The sequence below is a fragment of the Pistacia vera genome, unplaced genomic scaffold (assembly GCF_008641045.1).
Source record: "Pistacia vera cultivar Batoury unplaced genomic scaffold, PisVer_v2 Contig123, whole genome shotgun sequence".
Lineage (NCBI taxonomy): Eukaryota > Viridiplantae > Streptophyta > Magnoliopsida > Sapindales > Anacardiaceae > Pistacia > Pistacia vera.
The window spans coordinates 1,055,113-1,077,267 of record NW_022195282.1 but is presented as its reverse complement, the minus strand read 5'-3'; the positions used below and the strand labels follow the sequence as shown (position 1 = coordinate 1,077,267).

Here is a 22,155-nt window from a genome sequence, read left to right as displayed (position 1 = left end):
TCAACTTCCATTACATCAAACACAACCCAACAACCTAAACAACTAAATCAAAATCATAACCCAAACCCAATCCATCATTAAATCTTTGTAAATCAAAATATAAGATGGAAAGGGGAGATACACATACCTGGGCGAAATGTCAAGAGGAGGAGGAGGATCTGTGGCGGAGAAGATGTTAATGGTGGAGGAAGAAGATAGTGTTAATGGCGGGAAAAAGAAGATGTATAGGACGGAGGAAAAAGAAGATGTAAACGAATAAGAAGATGCAAAAGAAGAAGAAGAAGGTGTAGACGAAGCTTACAAGAAACAACAACCAGGGGAGAGATGTGTTAACGTGGCGGGACGAAGAAGAAGAATGTATTTGGGTTTGTTTGCAAGAATTTCGACTCTTTGGGGACATATTATAATTTTTAAAAGATTACACAATACTTCATTAATCCTAATTAACCCCTAATCATGTTTAATTAACCCCTAATCATGTTTAATTAACTTTAATCAATAACAAGGCTATTTACTTAACACTTTCAAACTATATGATCTTTTAATTAAATTTGAACTTTATATTGTCTTTTAATAAAATGTCTTGTAAACAAGAGAGAATAATCGAGAAAGAGAATAGAAGATTTTGGTCTAAACCAATTTAGGTCGCCAAACAAATATCCTGATGAAAAATTCCGGTTATGCCCCTTTCTTCCTTCTAATTGCCTCTGACCAAACATATGAAAGTTTGACTCCACATAGGCACAAATCATGCCATGCACATCAGCACTTCTTCGTGACCTCGAAAGCTCCATGGGAATTCGTTAGCTTTCCAGGGAAGATTTTCCTCTGATATTGAGATCAAGCCATCATGTATTGCATTGCCTACATCAAATTCAATCAATTATAAGTATAAAACAACATATACATCAAATTCAGATTATCATATACTTACCATTAGTATCTATAATTCCATCCTCTATCAGCTTTGTAATATGAAATTGTGGGGCTAAGATTGTAGGTCCATAAGTTACAAAGGCAGCACTTGGAATCCCCATTTTCTGGGCAACTTTCAGTCCCCATTGAGCATTTACATCACTAATGACACATCTGATCTGCTCATTATCACTTGATTGGTTGATATTCTCAATCAAGTCCTTCAACTTACCTGGCATAACTCTTATCATGGTATTTCTACTCTTTTCAAAATCTTTCCGAATATCCCCATGTTCAAGTTCATCTAGAATTGAAACAAACTTTATCAGGCTCCACCCCTCAGATTTCTCTAGCATCGAAGCCATCATTTTTGCCTCGATGAACTCTGTGTTAACAAAGGTGACCTTGACTCCATGTTCAGCAATCTTTGTTGTCAATTTCAGAAGAGGTGCAACATGGCCTTGTCCTGGATATGGTATAACTAATACATGCCATTGCTTGTTCATTTCAGATAGCTTCAATCCCACAAAACTGTTTTTGCTATGTTCTCAACGCTGAAAATCGGAGTAATAAAAAAAAGCATTAAAATAAGAACAAGAACAATAACACATGTAAAAGTACACAATATTTTACCTGGTCCAACATAACTTGCTTACATCCATGGATGAGAGAGTTATTATTATAATAATATAAATAAGATACAGGTATTTCATCACACCATTAACCTAATACCTTTACTTAGGCGGACATCATGTTCCTATGGTATTTAAACCCCTGTGGTATTTTCCCAATACTCTGTGGTACCGTTACATCAAAACCTTCCTCTCTCATAACTTTAAATTAGTTCTAACTCTCTTATTTATAGGTAAAATATGACATTCTTATTCTACTAGGATTCATATTCCTATTTCTAATAGAACTTCTTTAATTTAAATCATTCTCCTATTTCAACTTAAATAAAGTCTTAAACCAATTAATCTTTCCTAATACATCTTACAATAGAAAAGAAAAACAATTATTCTTAAACTAGAAATTTGTCTAAAACTTAAATTCTTTTTTCTTCTTTTTTGCCTTCTCTTCTTGTTTGTTTTTTCTTGCATTTTCCTCATCAATCACTAAAAAGTGTTCACATTCCAACACTCAATACCCAAATAAACCTTTATATCAATTCTGTTTGATATAATCTTATCTTGTACATTCTTAGCTCCTGACTCTTCTCGTCTATGTGATGAAGTTTTTGGCATGTTATGCAGTGATACAGCAAAACTAAAAACTAAGCATTATGGTTTGTTATAACCTTTTGTTTTTCTTGGTATCAGAATGCCTGCTATCACCTTTTGTTTTCGCCTAAGGCATGACAAACATAGGCCTTTTATGAGCTATTGACGATATCCATGTAAAGAACATATAATAATTGATGTAATCCAAGTATTTAATCATTCTATAGTTTTCAGCAACGTTATTTTTAATGGTGTAACATTACATATAGATAAACCGAGACTTCTTTTATCAAATACAATATCTTCTTTGAAGACGTTTAGCTCACCATTTTTTCTTGTCTAGTATTGACAGTAACAAACATAACATCCATTGTGAACATCAATAAATTGCGAGAATCTTACTGGTATATTTTTTGGAAATGAGATACAACAGTATGGCTACAGATATATTAAGCTATGAATGAAAAGATAAAAGGTTTAGAATTTTAATATTTTCTAGAATAAATGGATCATTAATTATTACAGAATATTGAACGCAGTAATTAACTAGACTTCATCTCAACAATAAATCTCTCAAAATTTTCAAATGATGATCCACCTTCAACAAGACTATTAATAGCCGTTTCCTTTAGCTTCAATGCATTTCTTTTGATACCTTCATCACTAAGCAATTTTGTGACCTTTGTCTGTATTTCATGCCTAGTAACAATCCCATTCCCATCTGGGCATAAATTTAAACCAATCTTCCAGGCTTCACATATATAATTTCTGTTCTGATATTGATCCACAAAGTAGGGCCAACACAGAAATGGGACTCCCATGCTTAATCCTTCCAAGGTTGAATTCCATCCACAATGACTTACGAAGCACGCTACAGAAGGATGAGCCAACACCTTTTCTTGAGCTGCCCATTCAACAATCTTTCCTCGGCCGGTTATTCTCTCTTTAAAACCATCTGGAAATCCGGTAAGTGATCCATCCACGAGGTCTGATCGAACAACCCACAGAAATGGCTGGCTTGAAGATTCAAGTCCAAGAGCCAATTCCTCAAATTGTTGCTGATTTAAGGTAGCCGTGCTGCCCAATGAAACGTAAATGACTGAGCCTATCGATTGTTTGTCAAGCCAGCTTAAACAAGTTGAGTCCTCAGGCCTCAGGCTTCCAGCCAAATGCCGTGAATTATTGCTCGCAAGTAATGGACCAATCGGTAATATGTTGGGAACCAGATCACAGGATGATGGGTCAAGTTCATAAAATGAGTTGGAAAGAACCCAGTTCGAAATATTGACAAATTGGACAACAGCACAAATAGATTCAAAAAGAATCTTCTGCATCTTTTCGTTACCTCGGCAGCTCCAACAGATTTCGTTTCTTTTCCAGGGAAGAGTTCCCTCTGATATTGAGATCAACCCATCATTCATCGGGTTCCCTACATGAATTTCAATTAACTGTGAGTACAAAACCACATATACATCAAAATTCAAGTAGTCATATACTTACCATTAGAATCCAAAATTCCATCCTCAATCATCTTTGTAACATGAAATGACAAGGCTAAATTTTCTGGTCCATAAGGTATAAATGCAGCTCTTGAAACTCCCAAGTTTTGGGCAACTTCCAGTGCCCATCGAACTGATATATCAGCAATGACACATGTGATCTGCTCACAGTCACTTGATTGGTTAATTTTCTCAATCAAGTCCTTCAAGTTACCTGGCATTACTCTTAACATGGTATTTCTAGTCTTATCAAAGTCTTTCCGATCGTCATCTCGTTCAATTCCATCTGAAATTGAAACAAACTTTATCAGGCTCCATCCCTCAGCTTTCTCTGGTATCGAAGCCATGACTTTCGCCTCAATAAACTCTGTGTTAACGAAGGTGACCTTGATTCCATGTTCAGCAATCTTTGTGGCCAATTTCAGAAGAGGTGCAACATGGCCTTGTGCTGGATATGGAATAACTAATACATGCGGTTGCTTGCTCATTTCAGATAGTTTCAATTCAATCCCACAAAAAATAACTATGCTATGTTCCTACCCCAAATAGAGTTTTATATCAATTCTGTTTGACATAAACTATTTTATATTTGCTTAGCTCATGGCTCTTTTCTTCTACAGTTATGTTTATGTGTTATGTGACGAAGTTATTGGCATGTTATGTACTGATACGTCAAAACTATAAACTAAACATTATGCATTGTTTTCACCTTGTGTTTTTCTTTGTATTTTATTATGATGCAGGAGATATTTATAATATCTTCTAGATTATTATTTATGATATAATAATACATCTCCACTAGATTACAAAGCCAAGTTGTAATATGCTTTNTCTACAGTTATGTTTATGTGTTATGTGACGAAGTTATTGGCATTTTATGTTCTAATACATCAAAACTATAAACTCACATTATGCATTGTTTTCACCTTGTGTTTTTCTTTGTATTTTATTATGATGCAGGAGATATTTATAATATCTTCTAGATTATTATTTATGATACAATAATACATCTCCACTAGATTACAAAGCCAAGTTGTAATATGCTTTCGGAGGAATCGTGTTGGAATTGTGGACTACTTCAACAATAAAGGGTTACACAAACGTATTCGGGGGTCCCGTTGAAAGATTTCTCTAAGTAATTAATTTATAATTGGGTTTGAGTAGGTATGACAATGGGCCCATGGACCCGCCCTGTATGGGGCGGGGATTCCCCTGTTTTTTTGGTGATAGGGGCGGGGATGGGAGGAGTTTTAATCCCCGTCCCCAAGGGAGGAGGTTGCCCTTCCCTTGCCCATATATATAGGGTGTTTGCCCCGGCCTGAATGGGGCAAATTATCCCCGGAAATATCGGGGATAGGGCCAGGGATGGTCCTCAAAAAAACCCCACCCTCGGGGACAGGTGGGGGGAGGGGATTGTGCAATCCCTGCTTCGGCCTATCAACCCCGCCCCCGTGGAGCCCCGTCCCGCCCCGCCTTGCCTTCTTTTGTTGAGAATTTTTTTTTTCCTTAGCGAGATTGTATATGAAATTAAAGTTTAAACCATGGTTTTAACTTTTAAGTAATGTATCTAAATTTATGATATTTACTTTTATAATATTTTTAATGTTTGGATTAAATTTATAGAAAAAATAATTTAAACGGGGGAGTCTAATAATTAAATATATGTATTATTACTTTATGAATTTCACAAAATAATAATACATGCCCCAAAAATAAATTTGATTAGATTATTACAATTTACCAAACCAATATAAGAATATACACAATTGCTTAACGACTTACAAATTACACAAATTCAATTATCCTTGTAATTAATTAATTGAAAAATTCCCCGTTTGGGGATAAATCCCCAAGGGGGAATTTCCCCGTGAAACCCCATTCATTAGGCCGAGTCGAGGACAGTCATGGGAGTGGATATCGGGGACGGGGAACAAGGTCCCCGGCCCGCACCCATTCTCTCCCTCTCTCTCTCTCTCTCTACACTTTTCTCTAATACTCCTATATATTTCACCTAATTACACAATTATCCTACCTATATAAACCCATATTTTCTCAATTTCTCTCAATCTAAACAATTGAACAAGAACAAACCCTAACCCTTAAGTCTTAAACTTGTCGCCACTACCATTCACCCTTAGCCAACTTCATATTGCCGTTCGCCGATGCCGATTTTATCTCTCCAATCCAGCCAAACTTCAACCAAAGGTAAAATTAATGCGGCAGGGATGGGCCTCCAACATTCCCCATGGGGCGAGGATGGGGAATTCATGCCATCCCCATAACGAGGACGGAGCAGGTATAGGGATAGTGAATGAGATCCCTGCCCTGCCCCGCCCCATTGCCATGCCTAGGTTTGGGCTTAGGAAAACATATCCTTGAAATATTAGGTTTTACACTTTAAACCTAGTATATAAACCTATTTTTCTCTCGTATGAGTGTTGTATAGTAAATCATAAGGCAAATTACATTCATTGTAACGAGAGAGGTGAGACAGTATTTTCAATAATATTGACTCTGTTGGACATAACCTGTTAATTAGGTGAACAAAAATAAATCACGTGTATTATTCTTTCTCTTTACTTGTGTGTGTTTACTGTTTTTGATTTCATAGTACTCTAGATTGTTTCAAATCGAAGGCTAGACAGATTGAGCCCTGTTTGCATCTATTTATGATATATTACTTGATGTAATCCAAGAATATCTTATCATTCTATGGTTTTCAACCACGTTACTTTCAAGGCAGTAATAATAAATATAAATAAACCTGGACTGGACTCCCCATTTTATATAAAATACAACATCTTTGAAGACGTTTAGTTCACCAGTTTTTTTCTCGTCTAGTATTGATAATAACATTCATAAAATCCATTGAGCATATTAATAAAATACAAGAAGGGGAAAGTTTTTATCTGTATTAGGATTTGATTTAGAATTTCTATATCTTGTTTTATTTATCATTATAGTATATTATAAAAAGCCAAAGAAACGTTACAGCAATTTTCATGGCAACACATCTATGCAACAATTTTCACCCAGGTAATTAACTTTGACAGAAACTAAATTAAAATCAGCTCATATTTAATTTAACATCTTAGCTGCTTAATGAAGATTTCAAAGTTGTTCATTGATGATCCACCTTCACTGCCACTCTTTCTGGCCATTTCTTTCAGTTGAGTCACATTATCTCTTATACCACCATCACATAGCAATTTATCCAACTTTCTTCTTATTTCATGGCTTGAAATGATTCCATTTGTTTCAATATTCAATCCTAAACCCGCCTTCCAAACCTCACAAATGTAACTCTTGACGAGGAATTGGTCAGCAAAATAACGCCAACACAGAAAGGGAACCCCCATACTAAGTCCCTCCATGGTTGAATTCCAACCACAATGACTTACAAAACAAGCAATCGAAGAGTGGGCTAAAACCTTCTCTTGTGGTGCCCATTCTGTTATTTTGCCGCGACTGGCTACTCTATCCAGAAACCCTTCTGGGTATTTTATAATGGAACCATCCATAAGGTCTGATCTGACTACCCACAAGAATGGCTGACCCGAAAGTTCAAGTCCTAGCGCCAATTCTTCGAATTGGCACTGGTTGAAAATTGCTATGCTACCAAAGGCAACATATATGACTGATTGGGCAGGCTGTTTATCAAGCCAGTGTAAACAAGTTGAGTCCTCGGGCCAAAAGTTTCCGGTCGGTTTTCCAGGATGATTTATTGAAAGTAATGGACCGATAGGTAAGAGGTTTGGAATCAAATCGCATATCGAAGAGTCTAGTTCATAAAATGAGTTGCAAAGAAGCCAGTTGGAATTTTTGACAGCCTTGTTGGCATATTCTACATATCGGAATATGATGTTTTGCCTGATTGGATCACCTGGACAGCTCCATATGAATTCAGAAGGGATCATGGCAGGCAATTCCGGAGAAATCTGGATCTTTTCATTTGTTAAGGGAGTTCCTACAGAAATTCAAAAATCCCATATCAGAACAAGCCAATTAGAAAATGTTACAACAAGATTATATTGAAATTTACCATTATGATCAATAATTTTGGCTTGAATAAGCTCTTGAATATGAAGACTCAATGCAAATCCTCCAACAAGGCTAGGCCAAAACATGGCTCTCTTGATGCCCATCTTCTCGGCAACATCTGGAGCCCAAGCAGTCGTTGCATCAGCAATGACACAGCTGATCTTTTCATCACATGATAAATTTATCTTCTTAATCAGATCCTCCAAGTGACCAGGCATGACATTCACCATAGTTTCACTAAGTTGTATCCGATCTTTTCGCTCATCCTGACGATCAATGCCATCGGGGATCACCACCATGTCAACCTAGCAATCTTCTTTACCCTTTTCTGACATGGCCGCCAGGACTCTGGCATGTATGGATTCTGTGTTCACAAATGTGACTTTGATGTCATGATCAGCAAGCAGATGACAGAGCTTCATCAATGCCCCTATATGGCCTTGTGCAGGATATGCAATTGCTAGTACATGAGGTCGCTTGCCCATTATGCAAATCACAAATTTTTCAGGTCTCAGTTGCTACTATTGCTAGTTGCTTTCACTTGCAAATATATAGGCAATCCGCCTTGTTTTTGGGTCATTTTGATGGGCAAGTCTTGTTTTGTAGTGCTTCAGCATTTAGTGCCATGAAATTTGTACATCTTCTGCCCGTCCGCATAATTTTCCTTTGTCAACTCCTCCCCATTTGGTTTAAGCTAAAACTGTTAGCCTATATGTTTAATTACAGAAATAAAATTGCGTCCAATTCTTTGTGTGAACTCTGGCTCAAGCTAAGGAGCTAAACGTCGAAATTATAGCTGAGGTATTCCGCTTCCATTTGTAACTTCTCATATACACTTTCTCTTGTGGGGCTTCAAGGGTTATCTTCTAAGGATTTGTTCTAGTCACTTCTTATGATGGGGCTCAGATTGGTCCCTTACCCAATTTTAGATTGAAATCAAGGGGGACGCGCTCTGAGCCTCACTATTTGCGATAGATAAAAGGTAAATCCGAACCCCACTATAGGAAATGACATGGCCCACCCTAAATTTAAAAAAAAAAAATACCAATATATACAATATCTAGATTTTGACTCACCTTAACAGAAATATTAATGGACAAAAATGTTAATATGCAATTAGTTTTTATTTTGGCCCACCCTAACAGAAATTTCTGAATCCGCTGCTGGAAATGATTAGGACAATTCATAAGAAGTAACTCTTAAACCAGTCAAAAAAGGTAGATAAGAGATGTTACAGCATTATTGTGCAAAAAAATTGAGCATGGAAGAGAAAACATGAAGCTACTCGAAGCTCAGATTTCTTTCACAGACAGAAAAGTTTTAGTTGGAATAGGCAAATTCTTGTCAACAACAGTTTGTATTGAGTATATTCTAGGGTATCAAGTGCAGAATTAGTTATGAACATAGCACAAAGCATACAGAATAATGCCCCGTTTGTTCATATAAAAAACTTTGATTTCTTAATTTTTGTAAGGATACCTGTTGAAAGGAGACAGCAAATCAGTATTTAAAATTTAATCTTATTCTCATTTTCATATGCTGACTCTTTGTTATATTGTTTCATCAAAAGTCATGCATAGAACCAAAATTTCTTCTCTTTCGATGTCCCCATGACAATAAAACATATTTTAATAGATTTCTATCGGTTAAAAAAACACTTTTAAGTTTGTTTTAAGTGTTTGACTGTCTTCAAAAATATTCTTATAAAATTTGGTGTTTTCAATTTTTTTTATTGGTTTTTCCTTCCCTCTTTTTATCCTAAAAAAATGTGTCTTACATATTCACATATAATTTTAGTATTTAAAAACTAGAAAATAGAAAAATATGGAATCACATATAAAACGAAAGTGTCATGCTAGGGTTGTTAGCCAAGTCAAACCACTCGCGAGTGGCTAGAGCTGGGCTCAATAGAAGCTCGAACTCGACTTGGCTTGACTATTATATTGAGTCAAGTTCAAACTTGCTAGATTTCAGCTCGATTGGGAAAGTAAAAAAGTGGAGAACTTGAGAGTTTTTTTTTGTGAGCTCAAGCTTAATTAAGCTCAAGCTCGAACTCGACACTGTAGCAACCGAGCCGAGCTCGATTAGCCTAAAGCTCGGCTCGTTTACACCCTTGGGTCAGGCTATTGTAACACAAATTATTGACTTAAAATGAAACAATTAATCACCTTTTATCTAAATCTAATCTAACGGCTCTTGTGAATTTGAGCATAAAAAGTTTACACATTGCTCTCACAGATTATTTCAAAAATTTAAAGGAAATCAACCATCTTTTTCAACCAACAACGAAATCCAGGAAAAAAAAAAATCAATCTGGAAGAGCAAATAAAATCCCCAAAAAAAAAAAAAAATTCAATCTCAAAGAGCGAACAAATCTTGTAGTTAAATTTTATATTTTTGGTTGATATGGTGATATTTACACAACTTTAAGGAAACTCGTTATCTTTCAAAGAGATTTCAAATAATATTAGACTTGTATTTTGAAAGAGATATAACTTGAATTCATCGCAGATATTGAATTTTTTATTACGGAATTAAGAATTAAGTTTTTTATTATGTGTAGAAATTGGGTTTATTGATGTAAGAATTTTCTTTATTCAATTCAATAGAATATAAAAGTTTAATAAGAAATTTGGAAGAAATTACTTAGCCTTTCTTTAAGTTAGATTAATGATTGAGGAATTTTGTGGGGTGCTTTACTGCTTTTACAGCCTGTTTTTTTATTTTTCACATCAAAAGCTTTCGTGGTATTCTTGTTCAATTCACATTGCTATTGTATTTATGGGTCACGGTGATTAAAGAGAGAGACAGAGGGTTTCTCTTTGTTTACCAAAATATCATTCAATTTGTAAAAGTGATTGAAATAATTGACAGTGAACGACCTTTTTTTTTGTTTTTTTTGCAACCGAGGTGTCTTGACCGGCTTGCGCATACCTCAACTAATCGTCAGGGTCCATTGAATACCCTACAAATACAAAGGGTTTGGTAACTAGGGTGTCTGACTAGTTTGCGTGTACCTCAACTAGTTTATAAAGTTGAACACCTCACAAGCAAAGGGCTAGGTAAGTCACAATATGGTATGATAGAATTTGAGATGGGTCTGACTCCTCACCTTATAAAGTCTTGTTGAATGGGAGAACTACCCCCTCACGGTCAAACCTATATGTTGAGTCATGTCTGTTTTAATGAAGGTACTTGTTGGCTCTAACTCCTCACCCGCTGGTCAAGCACTTAGCTCAAGTGAACATGAGCTCTAATACCATAATGGAATTTGAGGTGGGTCTGACTCCTCACCCAATAAGGCCTTGTAGAATGGGAGGATTATCCTTTCATATAAACCAGAATACTTGAGCGTGCCTAGTCTGTGTGAGACTCCAACATGGTAGGTGGCCCAAAAATTCACACCCAAGAACCCAAGACAACCCCTTGGGATTATTAAGCGACTTTTTTTTGTTAGAAAATTGTAGACGTAAAAATCTACTTGTGCGGAAAAGGGGTCTGATCCCGTGAGGTTGAGGCCACTAGCAATCCGTTGCACCTACACACGTAGAGAAACAAGCGTGAAGCAAACGAGAAACACTGGGGTGGTGTTTACCTTAGGCACTCCGACACTCAAGTCAGCAAGGCTAAAAGAGGCTAATATAATGAGGGCTAGGGAGTAAAGAGGTTACCGGAAGTCTAGTCAGGGACTGTGACTACGGCGATGATGTGAAGCTCTCAAGTAGGAGCTTCGGGTGTGAAGGTGTAATGTAATCTCATGTCCTTTGTGAGAGGGATGACCTCTGCTTATATAGTGATTGTCTGGTCTCCCAGTCCTGGTGGGAGTAGGAGTCCTAGTGTGACTCTGATATAAACCCTAGAGGAATTAGGGCGATGGTGAGCTGTCTTACCAGTGTTCAAATAGGAAGGTGATACCGAACAGAAAAGTAACATCGAGTAGGAAAGTGACCTGAACAGGAAGGTGACTTCGAATAGGAGACTGATCTGGAATAGGAAAGTGATATATGGGTGCCGTGGGCTCTGGACTTGCTCATAGGTCCAAGAAGTGATTGGGCCAACTGTATCTCGTATCAAATGGGCCTAATCCGGATGGGACCGCATCGGGATTGGGCCTGGTCTCTTCCTCATTCAGTCCCGTTCTCCTATTTGGGCCAAGGGCGATTTTTGGCCCTAACAGTTTGCCCCCCACTCTCTGAGTTAAGCTTTTCTTAAGTCAGAGAGTAGGAAGCGATCAAGGCGCGCTCGGTCTCACTTCCTGGACGACAGATTGTCAGCGTAGCTGACCAGTTTGATGTAGGTGATTCGTAGTCAAGGGTCGCTCGGTATCAAAGCTGATCCGGAATGTGCAATCACCCCAAGAAGGTGTGCCCGATCGGTGTGAAGAGTCGAAGGGACTGACATAACGAGACTTCTGGGGCTCACGTGCTCGTTCGGTGTGTCCTGCCGATTGGAGAAGTGAACTAAAATCCCGTGACAGGGGTATCTGCTCGACATGCCGGGTCGAATGAGTTGGAGACAATGTTAAATTAAAGGTTCGTTCGGTTAGGGTACTCGGGTGATCGAGTGGGATGGAATCAGCTCGGCCGGCTTGTTGGACTGTAAGACTTGCGCTTGTGATTCCACGACGCTCTTTACTGGATGCCAAAGGGCCAAACAAAATGCGCAAACATTTGACCCATGGCTGCCCACTCGTCTACTATGGAAGACCGAATGGCCAAGGCCCCTTGGCTTGATCGCCTCGAGGGTGAACAAGTGATAGACTGCTCCTAGCCAATCGCCCCAATTGGGAGAATCTCCTAGACATGAAGCATGGGAGTGTCGGCTTCGTTGCGGGAGCCGGCCTGTTGAAATGTGCTGGCTCGGTCGGGTAGGAAGGGCGATTGAATCTTTAGACAGGTTAAGTCTATGTGTTGATCGGTGGCGTGGGGTGAGGTGAGTGGTGATAGTCAAAGTTTGAAAAGACCAGGTCGGTCGGTAGGTCGGTGGCATAGGGAGAGTGGTGATCCAATACTTGGTTCTTGGGGAGTGAGGATAGTGGAGTTCAGTCGGTCGGTCGGTCGGCTGGGTAGAGTGGAGATCCAATACTTGCTTCCTAGGGAGTGAGGATGGTGGAGTTCAGTCAGTCGGTCGGGTAGAGTGGAGATCCAATACTTGGTTCCTGGGGAGTGAGGATGGTGGAGTTGAGTCGGTCGGTCGGTCGGTCGGTCGGTCGGGTGGAGTGGAGTGGAGATCCAATACTTGGTACTTAGGGAGTGAGGATGGTGTAGTTGAGTCGGTCGGTCGGTCGGGTAGAGTGGACATCCAATACTTGGTTCCTAGGGAGTGAGGATGGTGGAGTTTAGTCAGTCGGTCGGTTGGGTAGAGTAGAGATCCAATACTTGGTTCTTGGGGAGTGAGGATGGTGGAGTTGAGTCAGTAGGTCGGTCGGGTTGAGTGGAGATCCAATACTTGGTTCCTAGGGAGTGAGGATGGTGGAGTTGAGTCGTATGATTGTGTTCTGATTTTGGTATAGCCTAGTGGCTAAGTCGTGTGAACTCTCTATTGGGTTGGGTCAATGACTTGTCGATTTTGAGGTGTAAGAACCTTTCACTCGATCTGGCCGACTGAATGTGTAGCTTCATGAACCGGGCAAGGCCGATCGAAGGTGTGGATCCACGAATCGGGCAAGGCCGCTCCAGAGATGAAACTGTGGATCGAGCAAGGTCGATTCGAAGGTGTGAATTCGTGGATCAGGCAAGGCCAATCCGAAGGTGTAAATTCATGGATCGAGCAAGGTCGATCCAAAGGTGTAAATCCGTGGGTCGAGCAGGGTCGACCTAGTAGTGTCCGTGGGTCGAGCAGGGTCGACCCAGTAGTGTAAAAAATCCATAAATCGAGCAGGATCGATCTGAAAATGCAAATCCGTGGATCGAGCAGGGTCAATCTGAAGGTGTAAATCCGTTGGATCGAGCAGGGTCGATCCGAAGGTGTAAATCTATGAATCGAGCAGGGTCGATCCGAAGGTGTAACAAACATTTGATCGAGCAGGGTCGATCTGAAGATTCAAATCCATGGATCGAGCAGGGCTGATCCGAAGGTGTAATTACGTAGATCAAGCAGGGTCGATTCGAAGATGCAAATCCGTGGATCGAGCAAGGTCGATCCGAAGGTGTAATAAACATTTGATCGAGTAGGGTCGATCTGAAGATGTAAATCCATGGATCGAGCAGGGTCGATCCGAAGGTGTAATTACGTGGATCGAGTAGGGTCGATCTGAAGATGCAAATCCGTGGATCGAGCAGGACCGATCTGAAGGTGTAATTACGTGGATCGAGTAGGGTCGATCCGAAGATGCAAATCCGTGGATCGAGCAAGGTTGATCTGAAGGTGTAATAAACATTTGATCGAGCAGGGTCGATCTGAAGATGCAAATCCGAAGGTGTAATAAACATTTGATCAAGCAGGGTCGATCTGAAGATGTAAATCCATGGGTCGAGCAGGGTCGACCCAGTAGTGTAAAAAATCCATAAATCGAGCAAGGTCGATCTGAAGATGCAAATCCGTGGATTGAGCAAGGTCGATCTAAAAGTGTAAATCCGTTAGATCGAGCAAGGTCGATCCGATACAACAAGATTATATTGAAATTTACCATTATGATCAATATTTGCTTGAATAGCTCTTGAATATGAAGACTCAATGCAATCCTCCAACAAGGCTAGCCAAAACATGCTCTCTTGATGCCCATCTTCTCGCAACATCTGGAGCCCAAGCAGTCGTTGCATCAGCAATGACACAGCTGATCTTTTCATCACATGATAAATTTATCTTCTTAATCAATCCTCCAAGTGACCAGGCATGACATTCACCATAGTTTCACTAAGTTGTATCCGATCTTTTCGCTCATCCTGATGATCAAGGCCATCGGGGATCACACCATGTCAACCTAGCAATCTTCTTTACCCTTTTCTGACGGCCGCCAGGACTCTGGCATGTATGGATTCTGTGTTCACAAATGTGACCTTGATGTCATGATCAGCAAGCAGATGACAGAGCTTCATCAATGCCCCTATATGGCCTTGTGCAGGATATGCAATTGCTAGTACGAGGTCGCTTGCCCATATGCAAATCACAAATTTTTCAGGTCTCAGTTGCTACTATTGCTAGTTGCTTTCACTTGCAAATATATAGGCAATCCGCCTTGTTTTTGGGTCATTTTGATGGGCAATCTTGTTTTGTAGTGCTTCAGCATTTAGTGCCATGAAATTTGTACATCTTCTGCCCGTCCGCATAATTTTCCTTTGTCAACTCCTCCCCATTTGTTTTAAGCTAAACTGTTAGCCTATATTGTTAATTACAGAAATAAAATGTCGTCCAATTCTTTGTGTGAACTCTGGCTCAAGCAAGGAGCTAAACGTCGAAATTTAGCTGAGGTATTCCGCTTCCATTTGTAACTTCTCATTACACTTTCTCTTGTGGGGCTTCAAGGGTTATCTTCTAAGGATTTGTTCTAGTCACTTCTTATGATGGGGCTCAGATTGGTCCCTTACCCAATTTTAGATTGATCAAGGGGGACGCGCTCTGAGCCTCACTATTTGCGATAGATAAAAGGTAAATCCGAACCCCACTATAGGAAATGACATGGCCCACCCTAAATTTAAAAAAAAAAAATACCAATATATACAATATCTAGATTTTGACTCACCTTAACAGAAATATTAATGGACAAAAATGTTAATATGCAATTAGTTTTTATTTGGCCCACCCTAACAGAAATTTCTGAATCCGCTGCTGAAATGATTAGGACAATTCATAAAAGTAACTCTTAAACCAGTCAAAAAAGGTAGATAAGAGATGTTACAGCATTATTGTGCAAAAAAATTGAGCATGGAAGAAAAACATGAAGCCTCCGAGCTCAGATTTCTTTCACAGACAAAAAGTTTTTAGTTGGAATAGGCAAATTCTTGTCAACAACAGTTTGTATTGAGTATATTCTAGGGTATCAAGTCAGAATTAGTTTGAACATAGCACAAAGCAACAGAATAATGCCCCGTTTGTTCATATAAAAACTTTGATTTCTTAATTTTTGTAAGTACCTGTTGAAAGGAGACAGCAAATCAGTATTTAAATTTAATCTTATTCTCATTTCATATGCTGACTCTTTTTATATTGTTTCATCAAAAGTCATGCATAAACCAAATTTCTTCTCTTTCGATGTCCCCATGACAATAAACATATTTTAATAGATTTCTATCGGTTAAAAACACTTTTAAGTTTGTTTAAAGTGTTTGACTGTTTTCAAAAATATTCTTATACAATTTTATAAAATTTGTTGTTTTCAATTTTTTTTATTGGTTTCCTTCTCTCTTTTTATCTTAGAAAAATGTGTCTTACTTATTCACATAAAATTTTATTATTTAAAAACTAGAAAATTGAAAAATATGGAATCACATAGATAACTAAAGAGTCAGGTCAGGTTGTCACCAAACCGAACCACTCGCAAGTGGCTAGAACTCAGCTTAATAGAAGCTCGACCTCGACTTGGCTTGGCTACAATATTGAGCCAAGTTCAAACTTGCCAGATTTCAGCTCGATTGAGAAAGTAGAAAAGTGGAGAAATTGAGAGTTTTTTTTTTTTTTTTTTTTTTTTTTTTTTTTGTGAGCTTGAGCTCAATTAGGCTCAAGCTCGAACTTGACACTGTGGCAACCGAGTCGAGCTCGATTAGCCTAAAGCTCGGCTTGTTTACACCCCTGGTTTACGCTATTGTACAAATTATTGACTTAAAATGAAACACAAACTAATCACATTTATCTAAATCTAATCTAACAACTCTTGTGAATTTGAGCATAAAAAGTTTACACTCGCTCACACAGATTATTTCAAATTTAAAGGAAATCAACCATCTTTCTTTTCAACCAACAACGAAATCCGGAAAAAAAAAATCAATCTGGAAGAGCAAAAAATCCCCAAAAAAAAAAAAAATTCAATCTCAAGAGCGAACAAATCTTGTAGTTAAATTTTATATTTTTGGTTGATATGGTGATATTTCACAACTTTAAGGAAACTCGTTTATCTTTCAAAGATTTCAATAATTAGACTTGTATTTTGAAAGAGATATAACTTGAATTCATCGCAGATATGGAATTTTTTATTACGGAATTAAGAATTAAGTTTTTTATTATGTGTAGAAATTGGGTTTATTGATGTAAGAATTTTCTTTATTCAATTCAATAGAATATAAAAGTTTATAAAAATTTGGAAGAATACTTAGCCTTTCTTTAAGTTAGTTATGATTGAGGAATTTTGTGGGTGCTTTACTGCTTTTACAGCTGTTTTTTTATTTTTCACTCAAAGCTTTCGTGGTATTCTGTTCAATTCACTGCTATTGTTTTATGTCACGGTGATTAAAGAGAGAGACAGAGGGTTCTCTTGTTTACCAATATCATTCATTTGTAAAGTGATTGAAATAATTGACAGTGAACGACCTTTTTTTTGTTTTTTTTGCAACCGAGGTGCTTGACCGGCTTGCGCATACCTCAACTAATCGTCAGGTCCATTGAATACCCTACAAATACAAAGGGTTTGGTAACAGGTGTCTGACTAGTTTGCGTGTACCTCAACTAGTTTATAAAGTTGAACACCTCACAAGCAAAGGGCTAGGTAAGTCACATATGTATGATAGAATTTGAGATGGGTCTGACTCTCACCTTATAAGTCTGTTGAATGGAGAGACTACCCCCTCACGGTCAAACCTATATGTTGAGTCATGTCTGTTTTAATGAAGGTACTTGTTGGCTCTAACTCCTCACCCGCTGGTCAAGCACTTAGCTCAGTGAACATGAGCTCTAATACCATAATGGAATTTGAGGTGGGTCTACTCCTCACCCAATAAGGCCTTGTAGAATGGGAGGATTACCTTTCATATAAACCAGATACTTAGCGTGCCTAGTCTGTGTGAGACCTCCAACAGGGTAGGTGGCCCAAAAATTCCACCCAAGAACCCAAGACAACCCCTTGGGATATTAAGCGACTTTTTTTTGTTAGAAAATTGTAGACGTAAAAATCTACTTGTGCGAAAGGGGTCTGATCCCGTGAGGTTGAGGCCACTAGCAATCCGTTGCACCTACACACGTAGAAAACACGCGTGAAGCAACGAAACACTGGGGTGGTGTTTACCTTAGGCACTCCGACACTCAAGTCAGCAAGGCTAAAAGAGGCTAATATAATGAGGGCTAGGGAGTAAAGAGGTTCCGGAAGTCTAGTCAGGGACTGTGACTACGGCGATGATGTGAAGCTCTCAAGTAGGAGCTTCGGGTGTGAAGGTGTAATGTAACTCATGTCCTTTGTGAGAGGGATGACCTCTGCTTATATAGTGATTGTCTGGTCTCCCAGTCCTGGTGGGAGTAGGAGTCCTATTTGACTCTGATATAACCCTAGAGGAATTAGGCGATGGTGAGCTGTCTTACCAGTGTTCAAATAGGAGGTGATACCGCACGAAAAGTACATCGAGTAGGAAAGTGACCTGACAGGAAGTGACTTCGAATAGGAGACTGATCTGAAATAGGAAAGTGATATATGGGTGCCGTGGGCTCTGGACTTGCTCATAGGTCCAAGAAGTGATTGGGCCAACTGTATCTCGTATCAAATGGGCCTAATCCGATGGGACCAGATCGGGATTGGCCTTTTAAACCATGGTTTTAACTTTTAAGCAATGTATCTAAATTTATGATATTTACTTTTATAATACTTTTTAATGTTTGTATTAAATTTATAGAAAAAATAATTTAAACCGGGGAGTCTAATAATTAAATATATGTATTATTACTTTATGAATTTCACAAAATAATAATACATGCCCCAAAAATAAATTTGATTAGATTATTACAATTTACTAAAGCAATATAAGAATATACACAATTGCTTAACGACTTACAAATTACACAAATTCAATTATCCTTGTAATTAACTAATTGAAAAATTCCCCATTCGGGGATAAATCCCCACAGGGGAATTTCCCTGCGAAGCCCCGTTCATTAGGTTAGGTTGGGGACAATCATGGGAGTGGATATCCAGGACGGGGAACGAGGTCCTTGGCCCGCACCCATCCTCTCTCTCTCTCTCTCTCTAGTACCCCTATATATTTCACCTAATTACACAATTAACCTATCTACATAAACCCATATTTTCTCAATTTCCCTCAACCTAAGCAATTGAACAAGAACAAACCCTAACCCTTAAGTCTTAAACTTGTCGCCACTGCCAGTCGCCCTTAGCCAACTTAATATTGCCATTCGTCGATGCTGATTTTATCTCTCTGATCCAGCCAAACTTCAACCAAAGGTAAAATTAACGCGGCCGGGATGGGCCTCCAACATTCCCCATGGGGCAGGGATGGGGAATTCATACCATCCCCATAACGAGGATGGAGCAGGTATGGGGACGGTGAATGAGATCCCCACCCTACCCCGCCTCATTGCCATGCCTAGGTTTGGGCTTAAGAAAACATATCCTTGAAATATTAGGTTTTATACTTTAAACCTAGTATATAAACCTATTTTTCTCTTGTATGAGTGTTGTATAGTAAATCATAAAACAAATTACATTCATTATAACGAGAGAGGTGAGACAGTATTTTCAATAATATTGACTCTGCTACACATAACCTGTTAATTAGGTGAACAAAAATAAATCACGCATATTATTCTTTCTCTTTACTTGTGTGTTATTTTTGATTTCATAGTACTCTAGATTGTTTCAAATCGAAGGCTAGACAGATTGAGCCCTGTTTGCATCTATTTATGATATATTACTTGATGTAATCCAAGAATATCTTATCATTCAATGGTTTTCAACCTACTTTCAATGCTGTAATATTAAATATAAATAAACCTGGACTGGACTCCCCATTTTATATAAAATACATCTTTGAAGACGTTTAGTTCACCAGTTTTTTTCTCGTCTAGTATTGATAATAACATTCATAAAATCCATTGAGCATATTAATAAAATACAAGAAGGGGAAAGTTTTTATCTGTATTAGGATTTGATTTAGAATTTCTATATCTTGTTTTATTTATCATTATAGTATATTATAAAAAGCCAAAGAAACGTTACAGCAATTTTCATTGCAACACATCTATGCAACAATTTTCACCCAGGTAATTAACTTTGACAGAAACTAAATTAAAATCAGCTCATATTTAATTTAACATCTTAGCTGCTTAATGAAGATTTCAAAGTTGTTCATTGATGATCCACCTTCACTGCCACTCTTTCTGGCCATTTCTTTCAGTTGAGTCACATTATCTCTTATACCACCATCACATAGCAATTTATCCAACTTTCTTCTTATTTCATGGCTTGAAATGATTCCATTTGTTTCAATATTCAATCCTAAACCCGCCTTCCAAACCTCACAAATGTAACTCTTGACGAGGAATTGGTCAGCAAAATAACGCCAACACAGAAAGGGAACCCCCATACTAAGTCCCTCCATGGTTGAATTCCAACCACAATGACTTACAAAACAAGCAATCGAAGAGTGGGCTAAAACCTTCTCTTGTGGTGCCCATTCTGTTATTTTGCCGCGACTGGCTACTCTATCCAGAAACCCTTCTGGGTATTTTATAATGGAACCATCCATAAGGTCTGATCTGACTACCCACAAGAATGGCTGACCCGAAAGTTCAAGTCCTAGCGCCAATTCTTCGAATTGGCACTGGTTGAAAATTGCTATGCTACCAAAGGCAACATATATGACTGATTGGGCAGGCTGTTTATCAAGCCAGTGTAAACAAGTTGAGTCCTCGGGCCAAAAGTTTCCGGTCGGTTTTCCAGGATGATTTATTGAAAGTAATGGACCGATTGGTAAGAGGTTTGGAATCAAATCGCATATCGAAGAGTCTAGTTCATAAAATGAGTTGCAAAGAAGCCAGTTGGAATTTTTGACAGCCTTGTTGGCATATTCTACATATCGGAATATGATGTTTTGCCTGATTGGATCACCTGGACAGCTCCATATGAATTCAGAAGGGATCATGGCAGGCAATTCCGGAGAAATCTGGATCTTTTCATTTGTTAAGGGAGTTCCTACAGAAATTCAAAAATTCCATATCAGAACAAGCCAATTAGAAAATGTTACAACAAGATTATATTGAAATTTACCATTATGATCAATAATTTTGGCTTGAATAAGCTCTTGAATATGAAGACTCAATGCAAATCCTCCAACAAGGCTAGGCCAAAACATGGCTCTCTTGATGCCCATCTTCTCGGCAACATCTGGAGCCCAAGCAGTCGTTGCATCAGCAATGACACAGCTGATCTTTTCATCACATGATAAATTTATCTTCTTAATCAGATCCTCCAAGTGACCAGGCATGACATTCACCATAGTTTCACTAAGTTGTATCCGATCTTTTCGCTCATCCTGATGATCAATGCCATCGGGGATCACCACCATGTCAACCTAGCAATCTTCTTTACCCTTTTCTGACATGGCCGCCAGGACTCTGGCATGTATGGATTCTGTGTTCACAAATGTGACTTTGATGTCATGATCAGCAAGCAGATGACAGAGCTTCATCAATGCCCCTATATGGCCTTGTGCAGGATATGCAATTGCTAGTACATGAGGTCGCTTGCCCATTATGCAAATCACAAATTTTTCAGGTCTCAGTTGCTACTATTGCTAGTTGCTTTCACTTGCAAATATATAGGCAATCCGCCTTGTTTTTGGGTCATTTTGATGGGCAAGTCTTGTTTTGTAGTGCTTCAGCATTTAGTGCCATGAAATTTGTACATCTTCTGCCCGTCCGCATAATTTTCCTTTGTCAACTCCTCCCCATTTGGTTTAAGCTAAAACTGTTAGCCTATATGTTTAATTACAGAAATAAAATTGCGTCCAATTCTTTGTGTGAACTCTGGCTCAAGCTAAGGAGCTAAACGTCGAAATTATAGCTGAGGTATTCCGCTTCCATTTGTAACATCTCATATACACTTTCTCTTGTGGGGCTCCAAGAGTTATGTTCTAAGGATTTGCTCTATTCACTTTGTATGATCGGGCTCAGATTGGTCTCTTACCTAAGTTTAGATTGAAATCAATAGGGACGCGCTCTGAGCCTCACTATTTGAGATAGATAAAAGACAAATTCGAACCCTGCTATTGGAAATGAGCATGGCCCACCCTAAATATAAAAAAAAAAAAAATACTAATATATACAATATTCGGATTTTGGTCTACCCTAACAGAAATATTAATGAAAAAAAATATTAATGTGTAATTAGTTTTTATTTTGGCCTACCCTAACAGAAATATTAATGGACAAAAATATTAATATGCAATTAGTTTTTATTTTAGCTCACCCTAACTGAAATTTCTGGATCCGCTACTGAAAATTATTAGGACAATTCATAAGAAGTAACTCTTAATCCAGTCAAAAAAGGTAGATTAGAGATGTTGCAGCATTATTGTGCAAAAAAAATTGAGCATGGAAGAGAAAAC

The 22,155-nt window shown here is 38.4% G+C and overlaps 4 protein-coding genes across 4 annotated transcripts; all 4 read right to left on the bottom strand.

The window, feature by feature from the left end:
- Nucleotides 1-748: 748 nt before the first annotated feature.
- On the bottom strand, nt 749-1,421 carry LOC116116516 (UDP-glycosyltransferase 83A1-like). Its single transcript, XM_031402584.1, has 2 exons — nt 935-1,421; nt 749-864 (listed from the first exon to the last, which is right to left on the bottom strand). Exons 1-2 carry the CDS (start codon nt 1,419-1,421, stop codon nt 749-751), a joined length of 603 nt encoding a protein of 200 aa, XP_031258444.1.
- Nucleotides 1,422-2,677: 1,256 nt separating this feature from the next.
- On the bottom strand, nt 2,678-4,131 carry LOC116116507 (UDP-glycosyltransferase 83A1-like). Its single transcript, XM_031402574.1, has 2 exons — nt 3,636-4,131; nt 2,678-3,564 (listed from the first exon to the last, which is right to left on the bottom strand). Exons 1-2 carry the CDS (start codon nt 4,120-4,122, stop codon nt 2,678-2,680), a joined length of 1,374 nt encoding a protein of 457 aa, XP_031258434.1. The 5' UTR covers nt 4,123-4,131.
- Nucleotides 4,132-6,717: 2,586 nt separating this feature from the next.
- LOC116116497 (UDP-glycosyltransferase 83A1-like) lies at nt 6,718-7,974 on the bottom strand. The gene is made up of 2 exons (XM_031402564.1): nt 7,677-7,974; nt 6,718-7,601 (listed from the first exon to the last, which is right to left on the bottom strand). The coding sequence occupies exons 1-2, from the start codon at nt 7,972-7,974 to the stop codon at nt 6,718-6,720; spliced, it is 1,182 nt and encodes a 393-aa protein (XP_031258424.1).
- Nucleotides 7,975-19,857: 11,883 nt separating this feature from the next.
- LOC116116488 (UDP-glycosyltransferase 83A1-like) lies at nt 19,858-21,114 on the bottom strand. Its single transcript, XM_031402556.1, has 2 exons — nt 20,817-21,114; nt 19,858-20,741 (listed from the first exon to the last, which is right to left on the bottom strand). Exons 1-2 carry the CDS (start codon nt 21,112-21,114, stop codon nt 19,858-19,860), a joined length of 1,182 nt encoding a protein of 393 aa, XP_031258416.1.
- Between the last annotated feature and the right edge of the window lie 1,041 nt (nt 21,115-22,155).

Coding starts and splice junctions, on each gene's coding strand:
- LOC116116516 (XM_031402584.1), bottom strand. CDS start 1,421: ATGAACAAGCAATGGCATGTATTAGTTATACCATATCCAGGACAAGGC. Junction 865..934: donor TGGAATTATAGATACTAATG/GTAAGTATATGA, acceptor AATTTGATGTAG/GCAATGCAATACATGATGGC.
- LOC116116507 (XM_031402574.1), bottom strand. CDS start 4,122: ATGAGCAAGCAACCGCATGTATTAGTTATTCCATATCCAGCACAAGGC. Junction 3,565..3,635: donor TGGAATTTTGGATTCTAATG/GTAAGTATATGA, acceptor AAATTCATGTAG/GGAACCCGATGAATGATGGG.
- LOC116116497 (XM_031402564.1), bottom strand. CDS start 7,974: ATGGTGGTGATCCCCGATGGCATTGATCGTCAGGATGAGCGAAAAGAT. Junction 7,602..7,676: donor CAAAATTATTGATCATAATG/GTAAATTTCAAT, acceptor GAATTTCTGTAG/GAACTCCCTTAACAAATGAA.
- LOC116116488 (XM_031402556.1), bottom strand. CDS start 21,114: ATGGTGGTGATCCCCGATGGCATTGATCATCAGGATGAGCGAAAAGAT. Junction 20,742..20,816: donor CAAAATTATTGATCATAATG/GTAAATTTCAAT, acceptor GAATTTCTGTAG/GAACTCCCTTAACAAATGAA.